The following is a 21,308-nucleotide window of genomic DNA, read 5'->3' on the forward strand; positions in this document are numbered from 1 at the left end:
CTAACACCTATCCTTCTCAAACTCTTCCAAAATATAGCAGAGGGAGGAATACTCCCAAATTCATTCTACGAGGCCACCATCACCTTGATACCAAAACCAGACAAGGCTGTCACAAAGAAAGAAAACACAGGCCAATATCACTGATGAACATAGATGCAAAAATCGTCAACAAAATACTAGCAAACAGAATCCAACAGCACATTAAAAGGACCATATACCATGATCAAGTGGGGTTTATTCCAGAAATGCAAGGATTCTTCAGTATAGGCAAATCAATCAATGTGATAAACCATATTAACAAATTGAAGGAGAAAAACCATATGATCATTTCAATAGATGCAGAGAAAGCTTTTGACAAAATTCAACACCCATTTATGATAAAAACCCTGCAGAAAGTAGGCATAGAGGGAACTTTCCTCAACATAATAAAGGCCATATATGACAAACCCACAGCCAACATCATCCTCAATGGTGAAAAGCTGAAAGGATTTCCACTAAGATCAGGAACAAGACAAGGTTGCCCACTCTCACCACTCTTATTCAACATTGTTTTGGAAGTTTTAGCCACAGCAATCAGAGAAGAAAAGGAAATAAAAGGAATCCAAATTGGAAAAGAGGAAGTAAAGCTGTCACTGTTTGCAGATGACATGATACTATACATAGAGAATCCTAAAGATGTTACCAGAAAACTACTAGAGCTAATCAATGAATCTGGTAAAGTTGCAGGATACAAAATTAATGCACAGAAATCTTTGGCATTCCTATACACTAATGATGAAAAATCTGAAAGTGAAATGAAGAAAACACTCACATTTACCATTGCAACAAAAATAATAAAATATCTAGGAATAAATCTACCTAAGGAGACAAAACACCTGTATGCAGGAAATTATAAGAAACTGATGAAAGAAATTAAAGATGATACAAAGAGATGGACAGATATACCACATTCTTGGATTGGAAGAATCAACATTGTGAAACTGACTCTACTACCCAAAGCAATCTACAGATTCAATGCAATCCCTATCAAACTACCACTGGCATTTTTCACAGAACTAGAACAAAAAATTTCACAATTTGTATGGAAACACAAAAGACCCCGAGAGCCAAAGCAATCTTGAGAACGAAAAACAGAGCTGGAGGAATCAGGCTCCCTGACTTCAGACTATACTACAAAGCTACAGTAATCAAGCCAGTATGGTACTGGCAGAGAAACAGAAAGATAGATCACTGGAACAGGAAAGAAAGCCCAGAGATAAACCCATGCACATATGGTCACCTTATCTTTGATAAAGGAGGCAGGAATGTACAGTGGAGAAAGGACAGCCTCTTCAATAAGTGGTGCTGGGAAAGCTGGACAGGTATATGTAAAAGTATGAGATTAGATCACTCCCTAACACCATACACAAAAATAAGCTCAAAATGGATTAAAGATCTAAATGTAAGGCCAGAAACTATCAAACTCTTAGAGGAAAACATAGGCAGAACATTCTATGACATAAATCACAGCAAGATCCTTTTTGACCCACCTCCTAGAGAAATGGAAATAAAAACAAAAATAAACAAATGGGACCTAATGAAACTTCAAAGCTTTTGCACAGCAAAGGAAACCATAAACGAGATGAAAAGACAACCCTCAGAATGGGAGAAAATATTTGCAAATGAAGCAACTGACAAAGGATTAATTTCCAAAATTTACAAACAGCTCATGCAGCTCAATAACAAAAAAACAAACCCAATCCAAAAATGGGCAGAAGACCTAAATAGACATTTCTCCAAATAAGATATACAGACTGCCAACACTCACATGAAAGAATGCTCAAAATCATTAATCATTAGAGAAATGCAAATCAAAACTACAATGAGGGATCACCTCACACCAGTCAGAATGGCCATCATCAAAAAATCTAGAAACAATAAATGCTGGAGAGGGTGTGGAGAAAAGGGAACACTCCTGCACTGCTGGTGGGAATGTGAATTGGTACAGCCACTATGGAGAACAGTATGGAGGTTCCTTAAAAATCTACAAATAGAACTACCATATGACCCAGCAATCCCACTACTGGGCATATACTCTGAGAAAACCATAATTCAAAAACAGTCATGTACCAAAATGTTCATTGCAGCTCTATTTACAATAGTCTGAAGATGGAAACAACCAAAGTGCCCATCTTCAGAAGAGTAGATAAAGAAGATGTGGCACATATATACAGTGGAATATTACTCAGCCATAAAAAGAAACGAAATTGAGCTATTTGTAATGAGGTGGATAGACCTAGAGTCTGTCATACAGAGTGAAGTAAGTCAGAAAGAGAAAGACAAATACCGTATGCTAACACATATATATATGGAATTTAAGAAAAAAAAATGTCATGAAGAACCTAGGAGGGTAAGACGAATAAAGACACAGACCTACTAGAGAACAGACTTGAGGCTATGGGGAGGGGGAAGGGTGAGCTGTGACAAAGCGAGAGAGAGACATGGGCATATATACACTACCAAACGTAAGGTAGATAGCTAGTGGGAAGCAGCCGCATAGCACAGGGAGATCAGCTCAGTGCTTTGTGACCGCCTGGAGGGGTGGGATAGGGAGAGTGGGAGGGAGGGAGACGCAAGAGGGAAGAGATATGGGAACATATGTCTATGTATAACTGATTCACTTTGTTATAAAGCAGAAACTAACACACCATTGTAAAGCAATTATACCCCAATAAAGATGTTAAAAAAAATAAAAATAAAAATTATCAGGCATGCAAAGCAGCAGGAAAATATGATTCATAATGAGGAGAAAAAGCAATCAATCAAAACCAGCCCAGAGCTGATGCACATTTAGAATTAGTATATGAGGACTTTTGAACAGTTGTTATAACTGTATTCCATATATTAAAAAGCTAGAGGAGGGGCTTCCCTGGTGGCACAGTGGTTGAGAGTCCGCCTGCCGATGCAGGGGACGCAGGTTCATGCCCCAGTCCGGGAGGATCCCACATGCCGCGGAGCGGCTGGGCCTGTGAGCCATGGCAGCTGGGCCTGTGCATCCGGAGCCTGTGCTCCGCAACGGGAGAGGCCACAACAGTGAGAGGCCCGCGTACCAGAAAAAAAAAAAAAAAAAGCTAGAGAAAACACTGAACATGTTAAGAAGACTGAAAGTATAAGAAAGACCCAAATTAAACTTCTGATATGAAAACTACAATGTCTGAGGTCGAAAATATACTGGATAGGATTAGCAGAGATTAGATATTCAAAAAAATATTGCTGAGCTTGAAGATATGTAAATAATAACTATCCAAAATGAAACACAAACAGAAAAAAAAAAGCCTCAAAAAAATTAACACGCATCAGGAAGCTGTGAGACAATGTCAGGCAGCCTGATATACATGCTAGAATCTCCAAAGGAGCGGAGAGAGACAGGGGAAGAGAGAATCTGTAAAGAAATAAGGGAAAACTCATAGAACTCAACAATTAAAAATAATCTAATTAAAGATGGGCAGAGGACCTGAATAGGCATTTTTCCAAAGAAGATATTCAAATGGCCAACAGGTACATGAAAAGGTGCTCAACATCACAAGTCATCAGGGAAAAATACAAATCAGAACCACAGGGAGATATCACCTCATGCCTGTTAGAATGGCTACTATCAAAAAGACAGAGATAACAAGTGTTGGAGAAGATGTGGAGAAAAAGGATCCCTTGTGCATTGTTGATGGGAATGTAAACTGGTGCAGCCAATATGGAAAACCGTATGGGGGTTCAAAAATTAAATTAAATAATTAAAAACAGAACTACCGTATGATCCAGCAATTCCACTTCTGGGTATGTATCTGAAGGAAATGAAATCACTGTCCTGAAGAGACATCCACAAACACAGTACAATAACCAGGACACTGAAACAAACTAAGTGTCTATTAACAGATGAATACTTAAGGAAAATGTGGTATATTAATATCTACATACATGTATATGTGTGTATATATGTGTATATATAAAATTCAGTCATGAAAAAGAAGGAAATCTTGTCATTTGAGACATACTGGATGGATCTTGAGGGGATAATGCTAGGTGAAATAAGTCAGAGAAAGATATTCTCACTTATACGTGGAATCTAAAAAAATAAACTCATAGGAACAGACCAGATTGGTGTTTTCCAGAGGCAGGAGGTGGGGAACTGGGTGAAAGTAGTCAATTTTTTTTTTTTTTTTTGCTGTACATGGCCCTCTCACTGTTGTGGCCTCTCCTGCTGTGGAGCACAGGCTCCAGACGCACAGGCTCAGCGGCCATGGCTCACGGGCCCAGCCGCTCTGCAGCAAGTGGGATATTCCCAGACCAGGGCACGAACCTGTGTCCCCTACATCAGCAGGTGGACTCTCAACCACTGCGCCACCAGGGAAGCCCAGTAGTCAATCTTATAACTTCCAGTTATAAGATAAATAAGTTCTGGGGATATAATGTACAGCATGGTGATTATAGCTAAATACTGTATTGTATATATGAAAGTTGCTAAGACAGTACATCTTAAAAGTTCTCACCCCAATAAAAAAAGAATTGTAACGATGTGAGGTGACAGATGTCAACTAAATTTATTGTGGTAATTTTTTTGCAGTATATACATGTATGAAATTACTGTGTTGTACACCTTACACTTATACAATGTTATATGTCAACTATATCTCAATAAAACTGGAGGGGGGAGAAAGAATGGCAGAGAATTTTCCAAATGTGATGAAAAGTATAAACCCACAGATACAGGATGCTCCCAAACCCTAAGGACAAGAAGCAGGAAGAAAACTACACTAAGGTACATTATAATCTAAGCGCTCAAAAATCAATAAGGAAAAAACTGTAAACACAGCCAAAGGAGAAAAAAGACACATTATGTTCGAACGAACAAGATAAGGACAGCAGCAGATTTCTCAGTAGAAACAAGGGAAGCAGGAAGATGGCTGAATAATATCTTTAAAGTATTGAAAAACAGTCAATCTAGAATTCTATGCCAAGTAAAAAATAAACATTCAAAAATGAAAGCCAAAAAAAATAAAGACTTTTTTCCTCAGACATACAAAAACTGAAAGAATTCATCACCAGCACTTTTGAACTACTAGAAATGTTAAAGTCCTTTAGACAGAAAGAAAATGATAACACACAGAAATATGGACCTACACAAAGGAATAAAGAGCACTGGAAATAGTGTCCATATGGGAAAATATTTAAGTTCTTCCCTTACTATTTAAATCTCTTTAAAAATTAACTTCTAACAAAAATGATAACAATACAATGTGAGGTTTAAAACACACATAGAAGTGAAATGTGCAACAATAATGGCAAAAAAGTTTAGAGGGGAGAAATAGAAGTGTATTGTTATAAGGTTCTTACACTGAATGTGAAGCGGCATAATATCACTTGTAGATAGGCTGTGCTAAGCTAAAGATATACACTCTAAATCTTGAAGCAACCACTAAAATAACAAAACTATTATAGCCGATAAGCCAAGAGAGGAGACAACATGAGATAATAAAAAATTCTCAATGAATCCAAAAGAAGGCAGAAAAAGAAGAAAAGGGGAACAAAGAACAGGTGGGACCAATAGGAAACAAACAGTGAGACAGTAAATTTAAACGCAACTATAGAAAAACACATTAAACGTAAATGGTTTAAACACTCCTGTCAGAAGGCAGAGATTGTAAAATTGGATTTAAAAAATAAGCTGAAGAGGCACAGAGATCTGGGTTTGAATCCAAGCCTGTGTGCCCTGGGGCAAGTGACTTTGCCTCTCTAAGCCTCAGTTTTTTCATCTATAAAATGGATCTTGGGCTTCCCTGGTGGCGCAGTGGTTGAGAGTCCGCCTGCCGATGCAGGGGACATGGGTTCGTGCCCCAGTCCAGGAGGATCCCACATGTTGTGGAGCGGTTGGGCCCGTGAGCCATGGCCGCTGAGCCTGCGCGCGCGGAGCCTGTGCTCCGCAACGGGAGAGGCCACAGCAGTGAGAGGCCCACGTGCCGCAAAAAAAGAAAAAAAAAAAAATTGGATCTTAAAATTGCCTATTCCATGGGGGTGTCATAGGATTTAGAAGTGAGATTCTATGTATTATTCAATCCAGGGCCTGCCTGGTACCTCCTAAACGTTTGATAAAAGGCAGCTATGATGGGAAGGTACAAGGACATCTTGAGGGGACAGAACCGGGAGGGAGTAAACAGAGATGGGCTTCCATCATCTCAGAGTAGAGAAGCTGGGGTTTGGATCCCCAAAGTTGGACTGAGTTCACAGCAGGTGCTCCACAAACACTCAAGTGTTCAATTGCATATTTGTAACCCACTTCCAGACGACCTGGTTCTCTTAGCTCTGTGAGATATAATTGTTTCAAGTCAGATGGAATGTCTTGACCCTTAAAACACTATCTAGAAATTTGGTCTACAAAATGTACTACAGATTTTTACTTCGTCTTTAACGTCTCATTACACCCCTGCAAAAATGTAGCACTATATGCTCTCCCGAGGCAGGTCTAATTAGAATGATAAAATATCTACATCTTTCAAATCGGAATTCAAAGTTCAAGACAAGCCCTTTGGTTGAAAACATACGAGATAATAGACAATTTGTATTTTAATAATTCTTGCTTAAAGAAAAAGGAGCAGTAGCTGGCTGGGGAACACATTCTCTAAGTAGCAGATTGCCAGAGTCCCTAGAATTCTCTTTCTCTGGGAAACGCTGTGTTCCTCTGGGGAGGGAAAACTGCTGCTGGTTTCTTGCAAATCTTTGGGAATGCTCCCACTGGCCCCTGAGAATAGCTAGGACCATTTCAAGAGATAACAGAATCGCCTCTTCAACTTAACCAGAATCTTTTGTGGTTTTTCCCCCTCCATGAAAAATCATTAAAATGCAAATTAACCGTGAGACTGCCAAGGCCCAGGGGGAGGGAGGGTGGGAGAAGGAGGCCTAGCAGTGGATGTTATCAGCATCTCAGCTATGATTAGACCATGCATCTTATCTTCCAGAAAGACCCACTCAGTGGGACATAATGTTCCAGGTGTGGCTGTGTCTTCCCAGCAGCAAGGCCAAGGTTCTAAGAGCTGGGCTGAGGGGGGAAAGTCAGGGGAGGGCCCTGCTCCTCAAACCACGAAGCCTCCTCAGATCTCCCCCCAGCAGGTAGTGATCCCCCTTCCCACGTCTCCTCACTCCATCCCGTGTCCCACAGCTCTTCTTCCCTCCATAACTCAAGGAACCTACTGTTTTTCTAGTTAGTACCTATTAGGCTGAACTATATGAAATGTCAAAATGGTCAAGCATCGGCAACTTCATATGGTTCAGTCTAGTAGTTGTGGTGTAGATCCTTAGTAATAATTTACTTCTCTCCTGGGCCTGGAAATTTTTTACAAGGTTTTGTCAAGCTCCACACACATCTGTCTAGTCTAGAGATACTTATCGCAATGGCAGTTCCAGGATGAATCCAGTCCACATACCTATTCTGTTTGGACCAGGCGCAGCCTGTCTCCAAAGATGTTTGCCATTCACCCTTCCCTCCCCCTTGGACATGCATGCTGTTTCCTGCATCAAGAGGTAGAATCTGGTTCCCTTGTCCTTAAATCTGGGCTGGCCTTCAGATTTTCTCGACCAAACAAATGTGGAGTTAGTGACATTCTGGGACTTCCCAGTCTGGTTCATAAGAAGCTTTGCAGTGTCCACCTAGCAATGCTGATTCGAGAGGGGAGGTGGTGCTACACAAGAAGTTCGAGGACCCTGATACCACCATGCTGGAAGGAAGCCCCACTTGCCTAAAGAAACACTTGCAGGATGAAAGACCAAGTGGAGAGAAGGGTCAGGCTGCACAGAGGTGTCAGACACGTGTGTGAAGCTGTGAGACTCCAGCCCCGAGGCCCCAGCTGATGCCATCAGGGCAGAAACAAACTGCCTAGCCCACTTCTTCCTAAATTCTGGTCCCACAAAAGAAATGATTGCTACCACGGTGTAACTGAAATGGTAAGCAATAAGTAATTATTAAAACAGCCCACATCATGGTTGGTCAGTTAGTTAAAAATTTTTAATTAGTTGTCAACATTTGAAAATCCAGACTGCTTATAAACATCGGAGTTTTCAGTTTTCTTAAAAACCCACAAGCACCCGCAGCCCTGGGCCTGTGAGTTTGTACAGCATGGGCAAGTCGCTGGAGCTCAGTGCCGCTGTCTGTGCCCCCTCCAGGCCACAGCCCTGCTCTCCGGGTCACCGCAGCCCCCCACCCCACCCTGCTCCACTCCATGAGGCCACCTGCCTGGCCCTGGTCCCTCCGGCTTCATCTCCGCTCCCTCCCACCTGCCCCTCGGCCCAACCAGATGGTCACTTGCAACCTTCATTCCCAATGAGAGACACTATTCAAGCCCCTTCCATTTCAAGCCATTTCATGTCATTCCCCTCCGCCTGGAGTGTCCTCCTTCATCTACATATCCTTCAAACTCAGCTCAATTCAAACCTCCTCCGGAAGCCTTCCCCCGGTCTCCAGAGCTGGGCGAGGTGCCTCTTCTGCCGTACCAGGGCGCCTTTGTTTACCTCCACCCTGTCACATATCACACGGCAGGGCCTGTGACCCTCTGCCCCCCAGCACTCCACGTAGGGAGGGCCTAGCGCACAGGAAATGATTGTTGAATGACTAGATGAACAGTTCCACGAGGTAGGCCATTTGTCCCCATTTCACAGATGATGAAACTGAGGCTTAGAGAAGTGATCTCTCCACTGCCTCTCAAAGACCAGTGGCCACCAACACAAAAACCAAGATCCTTATTCTTCAGGGATCTTCAGACCTAATACAGGTTGAGCTGTGTCTCCCCAAAAGATATACTGAAGTCCTAATTCCCAGTACCTGTGAATGTGTCCTTATTTGAAAATAAGATCTCTGCAGATGTCATCAAAAGAAGATGAGGTCAGTAGGGTGGGCCCTAATCCAATATGACTGGTGACCTGATAGGAAGAGAAGAACAGACAAGCTACGGAACACCAATGATTGCAGACCACACCCATGAGGCCGAGGGAGTCACAGGCTTATCCTCCCCAGAGCCTTCAGAGAGACCACAGCCCTGTCGACTTTGGACTTGGAGCCTCCAGAACTGGGAGAGATTACATTTCTGCTGTTTTAAGTCACCCAGTTTTTGGTAATCTGTTACAGCAGCCGTAGGAAATGAATAGAGATTTCTTTAAAAACTTGTTTCAAAATGTACATGAACATGCTACTTTGTGTACCTTGGGGGCTCAACGATTCCCTGAAGCTGACCCACGGAAGGATCCCGGGGCCTCCCACCGTCCCCCAGCACCTGGACTGCTCTGGGAGGGGGTACGATGATGGGAAGGATGCTCCTGTGTCCGCCCCACTCATGGCTCCCCAGCCTGTGAGCCGAACCACCTGGGCTCTCCACTTTCTCCCTGTCTGTACCATGACAGTAATATAGGCACCCATTCCAACTCTAGGTTTCCCACCTGTGCCAGGTGTGGTCTGGAGGAAGGGAGAACCTCAATCTCCTTTCTTTTTTTTTAAATTTATTTTATCGATGTGTATAGTTGATTTACGATGTTGCGTAGTTTCTGGTGTACAGCAAAGTGATTCAGTTATGCACACGCACACACACACACACACATATTTTTCACATTCTTTTCCATTATGGTTTATCACAATATATTGAATATAGTTCCCTGCGTTATGTAGTAGGACCTCACTGTTTAGCCATTCCATATTATATATTATAGTTTGCATCTGCTAATCCCAAACAAGAACCTCAACTTTGGAGCAAGCTCCCAGGTTACATTACTTTGGGCCTGACTATTTTAATTTGCTGAATTGATATTGGAGTGACTTCCAGGGACGACATGACTTTTTATGACCTAAAAGGGACCAAGCACCTGCTCCCTCCAAAGATGGGGGAGGGGAACAGCCCCACAGTGCGGGTTTGGGGTCCGGGCCTCAACCTTGATCGCACACTGGAATCAATTAGGGGATGAAAAGAAAACACTGATGCCGGCTCCCAGCTCCAGACTCAGATGGGAGTGTCTGGGGCAGGACCTGGGCAGCAAGACCCTTAAAAGCTCCCAGGTGATTGTAGTGGCAGCAACATTTGGGAACTACTGGGTTTAAACTAGTCACTGTAAGGACAATGCAAGACAAAAATAAGAGCGAGCTCTTATGTCATAGGCATGCTTGTTCTACAGGGAGTTACAACCTAGAAACATGGAAACGGGCTCCTTGTCCCTCTAGTTCATTCCATGCGCTGGCCCAGCACACAGTAGGTCTCTTAAATGTTCATTCCCTTCCCGAGGTCTCAGGGTCTCTGAATTTCACACATGATGCTGGGTTTCCGCCAGAGCAAGAGCTCCAAGGGTCCCAGGTGGAAGCCACAGGCTTCTTACAAACCTATCTCACAATGTCACCCACACTGCATTGTCTTGGTCAGAAAAATCACTAAGGCCAGCTCACATTAAGGGGAGGGGAATCAGATCTTAAACTCCCTCACGGGGGGGCCAACATGTACCTCCAGGAGGTAGGGGAGGAACAGACGGGGCCGTCTTTGGAGACAGGCTACCCCACCGACAACAAAGGGATTTGAGGATCACTCTTCAAGATCTGCGATTCTCCCCTCCCCTCCAGCTCCTAGGGGGTCTGGGTAGCCTTGCCCTCCTGGCCGTCTCTGGCCATAGGGAAATGCATGCCCCTGTTTACTATTCAACCCTCCAGAATCTCCAGGGACTCAGGGACTGTGTAGAGTGGGGCTGGGGTGTTTCCAGGGTGGGGGAAAGAGAGGCTGAGTGCCTCCAGGGCTCAGGGTCGAGCTGAGTCTTTACATCCTCAGCGACCACAGCCTCTTCTAAGCCCAAACCCACAGCCCGGTGTACCCGCACCAGGGAGGGCACATCTGCATAAGAGGATTTGTTGGATAACTGATGTCCACTCTGTACATCCAAGAAGAGTGTCTTTTTTTTTTTTTTTTTTTTTTTTTGCGGTACGCGGGCCTCTCACTGTCGCGGCCTCTCCCGTTGCGGAGCACAGGCTCCGGACGCGCAGGCTCAGTGGCCGTGGCTCGCGGGCGCAGCCGCTCCGCGGCATGTGGGATCGTCCCGGACCGGGGCGCGAACCCGCGTCCCCTGCATCGGCAGGCGGACTCTCAACCGCTGCGCCACCAGGGAAGCCCAAGGGTGTCTTTTTGAGGCTTCAGTTTTGAGCGGGAAACCTCTCTAAGACGCATATATCCTCCAGGTCTCTCTAAGCCATGAGGAGGTCATATTTCACAGCTTGGTGAAGCGGAAGAGACTTGGATTTTGGAGCCACAAGAATATGGTTTCTTTTACTCCATCAGTGAATCAAACAGGTGTGCACTTCCGACTCCACCCATCCCTCCAGCTGTGGCCTCTACGGGCGGCTGGGGTTTTCCCAGGGCACTGCTTCAATCATAAGCTCTTCCTGCTCAGTCACCTACAGTGGCTCCCACTGTCTACTGATTAAATGTGAACTTCTCATCCTGGGCAGTTAGCACCTTCTACAACCTGGCCCTGGCCTCTGTCTCCCAGTTCTACTGTGCTCCCTACCCTCCAGTTTCCTGAAGGATTCGGTGAATATATTCTGGGCTTTCCTACCTCCATGCCTCTCTGCTTATTTTTTATTTTTTTGGCCAGTCCGCGTGGCTTTCGGGATCTTAGCTCTCCGACCAGGAATTGAACCCGGGGCCATGGCAGTGAAAGCGCCAAGTCCCAACCACTGGACCGCCAGGGAAGTTCCACACCTCTCTGCTTAGAATGCCCTTATTCCCAGGTCCGCCAGGGGAAATCTGCCTCTAGTTCCCACCCATCAGAACTCCCAGCCTCAAGTACCGACGAACAGGTGTTTGGCGCAGGGGCATGTGACACCTCAAACTCACTATCTTTTCCGGTTAATGGCTTTTCCTGCACATACATCTTGTCTTACCCTCATCCAATCATCTAACAGATGCTTGCGGAGGGCCTACTTTATACCAGGCATTTTGGTCGCCCTTTCAAGGAACGGCCTGGTCCATCATTTCTCCACTACTCTCCAAACATCCAGAAAGAAAATCTACATCCCATTCAACTTTGTCCCCCAGCATCCCTGTCCCAGTGCCTGACACAGAGCTTGGCACAAGGCAGGCACTCAACGTTAGCTGAACAAGTGGACGGAGGCCTTCACGTGTGTCTATCAAACTGCCCTCTGCTGACGTGTGGGGATATCGACTTGGTCACGTGCAGCAGTCACTGTACACCCACAGCATATCCTGCGTGCTCACCGTGCCAAGCACTGCTAAGTGCTACAGACGAAGTAAGAGTTCCCACCCTTGTGGGGATAAGAGGGACAGAGAAACACCAGAATGAAATCCATTCGATCACAACGCACCACGAGGAGAGCACTTCCTGGGGGGAGGAGGAGAGATGAGTCATCTTTAAATATGTCCTTCCTGTCCCTTATTTTGTGTCTTTCTCAGGGGGAAGCGATAAGGTGGAAACCCAGCAGCTTTGCAGATCCTCAGACCCAGATCTGAAACCCATTTTCCTCCTTGCTAATGGTGTGTCCTGGGCAAATCGTTTCATTTCGCTTAAGTTTGGTATCCTGATCTGTAATATGGGGATAACAGTGCCAATGTCACAGACGTGTAAGGATTTACTGTAATCAGGTGTGTAAGCGCCCGCGTCTGGCACATAGCAGATGCTCAGCAAAACGTGAGCATCTCTCCCCATTTGGTGACGCTTCACGTTTCTGTCCCTGCAGCTAACCCAGGACTGAGTGTGTAATCAATGCCCAAACATCTGTCCACAGTAATAAACTGACCACATTAAACTTGAATTGTAAAAAAAAGAAAAAAAAAAAAACCAGAACTCCATCTCTGCGCAGGCTCTGCCTATACAGATATGCTGAAAAGCCCTATGTTTATTTTGTCAAGTTACCATAGCAACTCCTGATGCTCCAGCCAGCCCCAGGATTAGCAGTTATCAATTTATCTTGTAACCATGGAAATGCCAGCTGTTTGGTGGGATCCAGAGCTGGGAGGCAGAGGTAGATATCGTGTGAGCTCTTCTCCCCTCTAGAAATAAATCCGGTGAAGCCTCCTCCGTCCACGCAGTTAACAGTCAGCACTATCTAAAATGATGTCCATATGACAATATTTATAAACATGGGTTTAGGAACAGGAGACAGAAAATTAGGCAAAAAAAAAAAGACCAGCATGGCTCATGGGAGCAATTAGCATGATGGAAAACCTGTTAAGAGACTGCCAAGAGCTGGAATCTGGGTTCCCTTGAGCCAACCTGGGGATTCTGCACCCATTCGTGCTTGCGTTGGGAGCTCGCTGTCCCTACTGCCTAGATTTTGCTGTTACTTTTTAAACAGATTTCCACCATGGTGAAGTTTGGGGGAAAAGGAAAGTGTGCCCTGAAACTCCATTCCCTGGAAAAGTAAACAGCAACCAGTGGAGCCCCTGCCACATGCCCAGGGGACAGAGGGAACCTGGGGGGCCTTCCTACCCCTGGGCTCCCAACATAACCAACTCGATAGAAGGTGCAAGGTCTGAATTTGGTACCTGGGGACTTACTCTCCTAGCCCAAATGCGGTGGCCCTTCCCTGGAGCCAGACTGTAACTCCAAAAGGCCACAGACAGCTCCAGCTCCGGAAAGCAGGCGTTTGCCTTTGTTCTGCCTCCAGAGTTAAGGCACCAAACATAAAGATCGCTCCACGCTCAGAGCTTCCGGGGATTCCCCTGGAGAAAAAAATCCCAGCGATGAGAGGTCATCTGTTTTGTCTGCCACTGGGAAACTGTTTTGTGTCGAGAGAAGAGTTATGGTCGCGCCGGGCACTGATGGCTACAGACTCAGCACAAAGCAGAAAAAGGAGCAAACGAATGCTGTGCTCTGGCGTTTGGCTGGTCACAGAGCGGGTCTCGCCGCCTTCCTCGGGCTACAGAGTCTGTGGTCTCCACCAAACGGGAGAAAAGTGAGGTGGGAGGCGTCCGAGGTCAGCAGCAAGTGACAGATTACCCGGCGCCTCGGGAAGATACAGAATGGGGAAGAGCGAGGCTGCCTGCCCACCCGGGTACGCACGGATCTGGGCTGCCCCGCCTTGGGGAGCTGCGAGGCAACGGAGGGAGGACAGCAGGTGGGGGATGGGCAGGGACGGGACCCCTGCCGAGGCCCCTCGCACAGGTCGATCCGGGGAACACTGGGCGCACAGCCTGCCCCGCCCCCGGGAGTCATGCTCGCGGCCCCAGACGCGCGCACCCAGTGGGGATGCCAGCTCCGGACAAAGGACCCGCGCTCGGATCGCCGGCGGGCGCCACCGCCCGGCCTGAACCCTCCCGGTGCGCTCAGCCCCGGCGGGGAGGGCGAGACCGTGGCCCCGAACCTGCCCAAACTTGGCGGCCCGGGGCGCGCGTGGAAGGAGCCCCATTACCTGTGCGGCCATAAAAGACAGATCCATGGTGTCGCTGCTGCCGCCGGCGCTCGAGTTCTCCCTGCTGCTGCTGCTGCTGGTCCAGCCGCCCGCACAGCTGGCCGGGAGAAGGCCACGCAGCGCGCAGGCCTCCCCGAAACCCAAGGCGGCGACGCCGACCTCGGCAACCGGGTGGGGGCGGCAGGTCCCGAGCCCGCGCGGCGCCTTCAGCTCCCTCTGCGCTCACTGGGTGGAGGGCTTGGAGCCTGGGGGCGGGGCGGGGCGGGGCGGGGCGGGGCTCGGGGGTAGGGAGGGGGCAAGGCGCCCCTTCACGTGACCACTCCCTGCCCCACCCCCGAGGGCGGGGCTCGGTGGAACCCCTGACGGCTCACAGTCGCTTCCCTCCGCGTGCTGGAGGGAGGAGCAGAAGCACGAGGTCGCTTATCTAGTCGGTGCAAGAAGCAGCCCAGAACCCAAGTCCAGTGCTGTTGGCGTCCTGCCCCGTGCTGTTGAGCCCAGTTCCCTAGGGGGCCAGCGGTGCTTTCGTGGGGCTGGCTTGCCAGGGTCAGGGTTAACAGGCTTTTTGTACCGACACTGCGCCCAGAGTCCGGTGTCCTCGGGGCTCTTGAACTGGGCAGAAGAAGGTTTAAATCCTAGCTCTGCTCTTGCGGCTTGGGCAAGGTAGTGGCTCTCTGAGCCTGGGTTTTGTCATCTGTAAAATGGAGAAAACAGAACCAGAGAATTTAATGAGATCATGAATCTGGTACACAGTGTCTTCAATAAGTGAGAGCTCTAACATGGCTAATAACATAACAGAGACTAAACTGTGAATGGTGCCTTCTAGAATTGCACAGTGCACAACTTGCACAACTGGTACCTTACGGCCCTGTTTTAATCTTTCCCTACCTCCAACAAGTATCCCAAACGTGCGGCTGCAATAGCTAAAATGAGGACAATGGCAGAGATGCCGGAAGGAGCCTATTCCCATGTGTGCATGTGTGTGTGTGACACCCCAGACCTGGTGACTGGCCCACAGGAGAGCAGGTGGGAGCTTTGTCCATCTTGAAGGGCTCACTGGTAGGGACTGGGTTGTGCGTTACCTGTGCAGCCATAAAGGACAGATCCATGTATGTCCCTACTGCTGCCTGTGCTCGAAACCTCGCTGCCGCTGCTCGCCCAGCAGCCTGCACAGCTGACGGGGAGAAGGCCATGCAGCGAGCAGGCGTCCCCGAACCCCACTGTGGTGGCAGCACTGACCTCAGCAAATGGGACCAGTGCCTTACTGACAATGTTTGTGTCCCCTCAAAATTCATATGTTGAAACCAGCCTGATAGTATTTGGAGGTGGGACCTTGGAGAAGTAATTAGGTCACTAGGTCATGAGGGTGGAGCTCTGGTAAGGGGATTAATGCCCTTTTAAGAAGAGACACCAGAGCAGAAGTTCATTTTAATTGAGTCAAAGTTTATTAATATTTAACTATACACTTAGCCCTTGTTGAAGAAATCCTTTCTCAACTTGAGACCATGGAGATAGTCTCCTGTAGTTTTTAATTTTTGTTTTATTTTTTCACATTTCAGCCCTTTTCTTACTGATTATTTTTTTGATACGGGTTAAGGAAGAAATTTCATCTTTTCCGTATTAATAATCCATTATCCCATCCCTTTTATTGACCAGTCCAGCCCTTTTTGTTTGGTGTTGATTAGCAGCACCAAATTTGTCAAGTTTCAATCTAGGTGTGGGCCTGTTGATGGGTTGTCTATTCTAGTCCATTGATTGTTCCTCTGTTTCTGCAGTAATGCTATTCTGACTTAGCTACCATGGTGGTTAATTTTATCTGTCAAGTTGACTGGGCCACAGGATGCCCAGATAGCTGGTTAAACATTATTCTGTATCAAACTGGGGAGAAATTACATCTTTACTATGTTGAGTCTTCCAATCCAGTATGTTCAGAGACATACTGAAGAAAATATGTTCCTCCATTTATTTAGATCTTTTTCGATTTTTTTTTTTTTTAATCAGTGTTGTGTAGTTTACAGCATACAAGGCCTGGACATGTTTGTTAAATGCTCACCTAAACATTTCTTTCTTTTCTTTTCCTTTTTTTTAGTGACTATAAATTTTTAGGTATTACACTTTAATTTTGATGTCCATGTGTTCATTACTAGTATATAAAAATATCATTGATTTTGTATGTTTGTCTTGCATTCTATGACCTAGAACTTATTAGTTCTTGGAATTTTTTGGTAGATTCCTCGGGATTTTCTATGTGGGAAATCATGTCATCTGCAAAGAGGGACCATTTTATTTATTCCTTTCTGATCTGGTTTTTCATTACATCCTTGCTTTGCCTTACATCCTCGCTTTGCAGTGACCAGACGTCTAGGTTCAGTAAGAGCGCTGAGAGCAGGCATGCATGTTTTCATGTTCCCACATGGACCCTGGGAGGCAGGGAGGGCAATGATGAAGGTGGGGAGAGCAGCACGAGGTGGTATCAGCTGAACAGCAGGGCTCACAGTCCGGTACCCTCACTGCTTCCTGATGACGGTGTTCTCGGATCGGGTGGCTCTTCTCTGCAGAAGAGCAGAGAAGAAGAAGATGCTCTGCAGACAAGGTTTGTGCAGTTACCAGCCTGTAGACCTGGCCTTCCGCAGGGGAATCCAGACCTCTCCCAGAACTCGGCTCGGAAGAAAAAGAGAGACGAGACCAATGCAAACTGTCTGATGGCTTGTTTTGTTTTTATGTTTTAAACCCAAACGTCCCCAAGCGACACCTTGTAGTCAAAACCTATCTAACGCTGTGTGTCCTTGGATGAGTCTCTTCTGCTCTCTGAGCCCCAGTTCCCTCATCTCTAAATAAAGGGGACCCAGCCAATCTTTTTTTTTTCCTTTGGCTGTGTTGAGTCTTCGTTGCTGCATGCAGGCTTTCTCTAGTTGTGGTGAGTGGGGGCCACTTTTTGTTGCGGTGTGCAGGCTTCACATTACAGTGGCTTCTCTTGTTGTGGAGCACCGGCTGTAGGCGCGAGGGCTTCAGTAGTTGTAGCACACAAGCTCAGTAGTTGTGGCTCACAGGCTCAGTAGTTGTGGCGCACGGGCTTAGTTGCTCCACAGCATGTGGGATCTTCCCGGACCAGAGATCGCACCCACGTCCCCTGCATTGGCAGGCAGATTCTTAACCACTTCACCACCAGGGAAATCCCGACCCGCCAATCTTGAGTCCATTTTTTTTTTATAAGTATGTGACTTTATTTATTTTGACTGCACTGGGTCTTAGTTGCGGCACACGGGATCTTCGTTGCTGCATTGCCGCGTGTGAGATCTTCATTGCAGTGTGTGGAACCTTTAGCTGCGGCACGTGAGCTCTTAGTTTTGGCATTCAGGATCTAGTTCCCTGACCAGGGATCGAACCCGGGCCCCTTCATTGGGAGCGGAGTCTTAACTGCTGGACCACCAGGGAAGTCCCCTGAGTCCACTTTTTAACACCCACCATGTCCTGCAGGTGGACAGAACTATTTAGTCATCACGTCCTGAAGAAAGAAAACATTCTTACATTACCACACTCAGCGTGACAAGGAGACCAGAGGACTGGTTGTCAGCTAAAGCCTGAACTGAGGTATTTTTAAGTCACTCTATGGATGCATAATTTACATAAATGTACTCATTTTACATATACAGGTTGATGAGTCTTGATACACATGGACACCTGTGTAACCAAAACTATAATCAAGGTATAGAACATTCCACTCACCCATAAAAGTTCTCTTTTATCACTTTGCAGTCAACCCCCAGCCCCCAGCCTCAGGCAAACAATGATCACGTTTCTGTGACTACAGGTTACATTCGTGTTTTCTAGATTTTTCTATAGATGGAATCATACAGATTGTAATTTTTTCTTTGTCCAGCTTCCTTCAGCATGATAGTTTTGAGAATCATCCATATTGTTGCATGTGTCTGTAGTTCCATTTTTATTGCTGAAAAGCATTGATGTCTGGACGTACCCCAGTTTGTGTATCCATTCTCCAGCTGATGGGCACTCAGCTGTTTCTAAGTTTTGGGCTGTTATGGATAAAGCGCCTGTGAACATTTGTGTACAGGTCTCTGTATAGACGTTTTGTTTTCATTTTCTTGGGTAAAAACCTAAGAGTGGAACTGCTTAGTTGTCTGTTTATAATAAACTGCAGACTGTTTTATAAAGTGTTTGCACATTTTACATTCCCAACAGCAGTGTTTGAGAATTCCAGTTGCTTCATATTCTCACCAGTCCTTGGTAGTTTCATCGGTTTTAATTTAAGCTGTTCGAGCGGCTATAAAGTGGTACTTTTTTACGGTTTAAACTTGCACTTCCCCGATGAATGTTGATGCTGAACCTCTCTTTTACTTGCTCATTACTGGCCATTGGTATATTTTCTTTCGTGAAGGGCCTATTCCAATCTTTCTCCATTTAAAAAGAATTGGATCAATTGTCTTTTTATTACTGAGTTGTAAGAGTTCCTTGTGCGTTTGGGGTACAAGTCCTAGTCAGATATAGGTACTGCACCTATTTTCTCTCAGTCTGTGGTTTGTTAAATTTTCTTAATGATGTTTTTCAAAGCAAAGTTCCTAGTTTTGATAAAATCTACTTGATCTTTCTTTTCTTTTATGGTTCTTGCTTTTTGTGTCCTATTTAAGAGATCTTTGCCCATCTCAAGGTCATGAAGATTGTCTCTGTTTTTCTTTCCCCCAAAGTTTTATAGTTATAGCTTCTGTGTGTAGGTCTGTGATCTATTTTTGTTTTTATATATGATGTGAAATAAAGGTTGAGCTTCTTTTTTTTTCTTTCCCAAATGAATTTTCAATTATGCCAGCACCACTGACTCTCCCTTCTCCATTGAATTACCCCAGACCGGGACTAGATTTAAGAAGACACAAAATTTAAGATGGCATGTTCTCTCAGGTGCCAGCTTTGCACTTGTGTCACCTTGAGAGTGCCCCCTTAAATTTTAATTCCTAGGCGCCTTGCTGGCCTCACCCACTGACTAAGTACTTCACAGGCAGATCTGCATGTTAGAAATATCACTCTATAGCTCTCCCTGGGCGACCGCATCCCGGCATGTAATGATCCAGTGGGGACACCCAGACTTCTGTCCTGAGCTCCAGACAGGCCTGTCCAACTGTCTATTCAGCAACTTCTCCTGGGTGGCTAATGGCATCTCGAGTTTAACCTAGCCAGCGCTGAGCTATGATTTCCACCCTGCTGCATCACAAGCAGACAGTGGCTCTACCCACGTCCTCCATGTACAGTTCTGCATGTTGCACACTGCCCAGGGGTGCCTGGCAGGGAGTCAGGTGGGGTTAAAATCCAGCCATGCTCCTCTTGTGGAATCCTGTATGTGAGTTAAAGGTCGGGTATGTCCAGAGGAAGGTGTGCCTTTGCTAATTCTCCCAAAGGCCTCCCAGTAGACCCAGGAGTCGTCCTTCAGTCCTCTCTCCCTTACACCCCACTCTCAGCTCACCAACCCGCTCGTTCACTATGCTCTGGCCACACAGGCTTTTTTTTCTGTCTCAGCACCACACCCAGTACTTTTCCCTGCAGGGACGTAGACTTCGCTATTCCTTCAGCTTGGAACTCTTTTACTCCAGATCTTTCTTTTGATGGTTCAGGTTTCACTTCAAAAACCACCTCCTCTAGGAAGCTGTTCCGACCTTAAGTAACCCATCCTTAAAATATAAACAGCTTATTTTATTTTTCAGTAGCCTCTTTCCCTTTTTGAATGCATTTACTTGTTAGGAGAGGCAATCTGCCATGCGCTCTGAGTGTCCTTGGCCTCAGGCCACCTGCATGCTCTCGCTCCTGGCAGCTTGGTGTGGGGACAGGGCAAGGGAATGCGTCTTTGCACTGCAAACTTAGAGGATTCGGGTTCCAGGGACAGTCTCCAGACCGCTGTTCTGCTAAGTATTGGATGCATAATTCACGTGCGCAGAGAACTTGGGATCCTGTGAAGAGGAACATTCCATTCCCTAAAAGGCTCTCGGCCTGTAGGCTACAGCAAGGGGGACCTGACCCTCTCATTTCACCTCATCTGGGACCCAGATGGAGAGGGCAGGGGGCCACTGAGACCCTGAAGCAGAGGCCCTCTCTTCCTGGGAGCGCTTTAAAAAGGGTTTAAGAATTCATGAGCGGGCTTCCCTGGTGGCGCAGTGGTTGAGAGTCCGCCTGCCGATGCAGGGGCCGCGGGTTCATGCCCCGGTCCACAAGGATCCCACGTGCTGCGGAGCGGCTGGGCCCGTGAGCCATGGCTGCTGAGCCTGCGCATCCAGAGCCTGTGCTCCGCGACGTGAGAGGCCACAACAGTGAGAGGCCCGCGTACGGCAAAAAAAAAAGAATTCATGAGCTTCTCACTAAGCCACTTGATATATTATTTACAGCACATCACAGGGGTGGAGGTGGGCCAAGACCCACCTCTCTTTTTAGCAGGCAGAAAAAATGGAAAGCAGCAGTGGGGACAGCAAAATGCCCAGGAAACTCCTTTGAAGTCAGGCCCCAACACTCCCTCCCCTGTCAATTCTCACAGCGAGACATGTTTCTTTTGACCCGTCAGCAAATAGGGGCTGATCCAGTATTTGAATCCAGATCCATCTGATTCCAGAATCCACATGTCTTCTGCACTATGGTTCCTGCCCGTAAGGAACCTATATGTTAGACCAATGCAAAACCAAATCACTATAAAGTGAGGAAGAATTCATCCATTCATTAGTTCTTTAATTAACAAGTATTCCATCCATCTATTCAGTACGTGTTTCCTGAGCATCTCCTGTGTGCTGGGCACTGCATGTCTGGAAAGGGTGGAGAGAGCTGTGTAGAGCTTCAACAGCATGACAAGGGGTCCAAAGCTCCCTGTGAGGGGAGGCTGAAGAGTCGGGTTTGCATCTTGGCTATGCCA

At 46.4% G+C, this 21,308-nt stretch overlaps 1 protein-coding gene across 1 annotated transcript in view; it reads right to left on the reverse strand.

Annotated features, from left to right (window-relative positions):
• The window catches only part of C1H14orf132 (chromosome 1 C14orf132 homolog), a 49,668-nt gene extending 35,031 nt beyond the window's left edge, over nucleotides 1-14,637 (reverse strand). The window contains exon 1 of the mRNA XM_060165526.1: nucleotides 14,414-14,637. Within this exon, the coding sequence (XP_060021509.1) occupies nucleotides 14,414-14,440 (27 nt within the window). The 5' untranslated portion in view covers nucleotides 14,441-14,637. The remainder of the gene's footprint in view (nucleotides 1-14,413) is intronic.
• Between the last annotated feature and the right edge of the window lie 6,671 nt (nucleotides 14,638-21,308).

The sequence above is a fragment of the Lagenorhynchus albirostris genome, chromosome 1 (assembly GCF_949774975.1).
Source record: "Lagenorhynchus albirostris chromosome 1, mLagAlb1.1, whole genome shotgun sequence".
NCBI classification, from domain to species: domain Eukaryota; kingdom Metazoa; phylum Chordata; class Mammalia; order Artiodactyla; family Delphinidae; genus Lagenorhynchus; species Lagenorhynchus albirostris.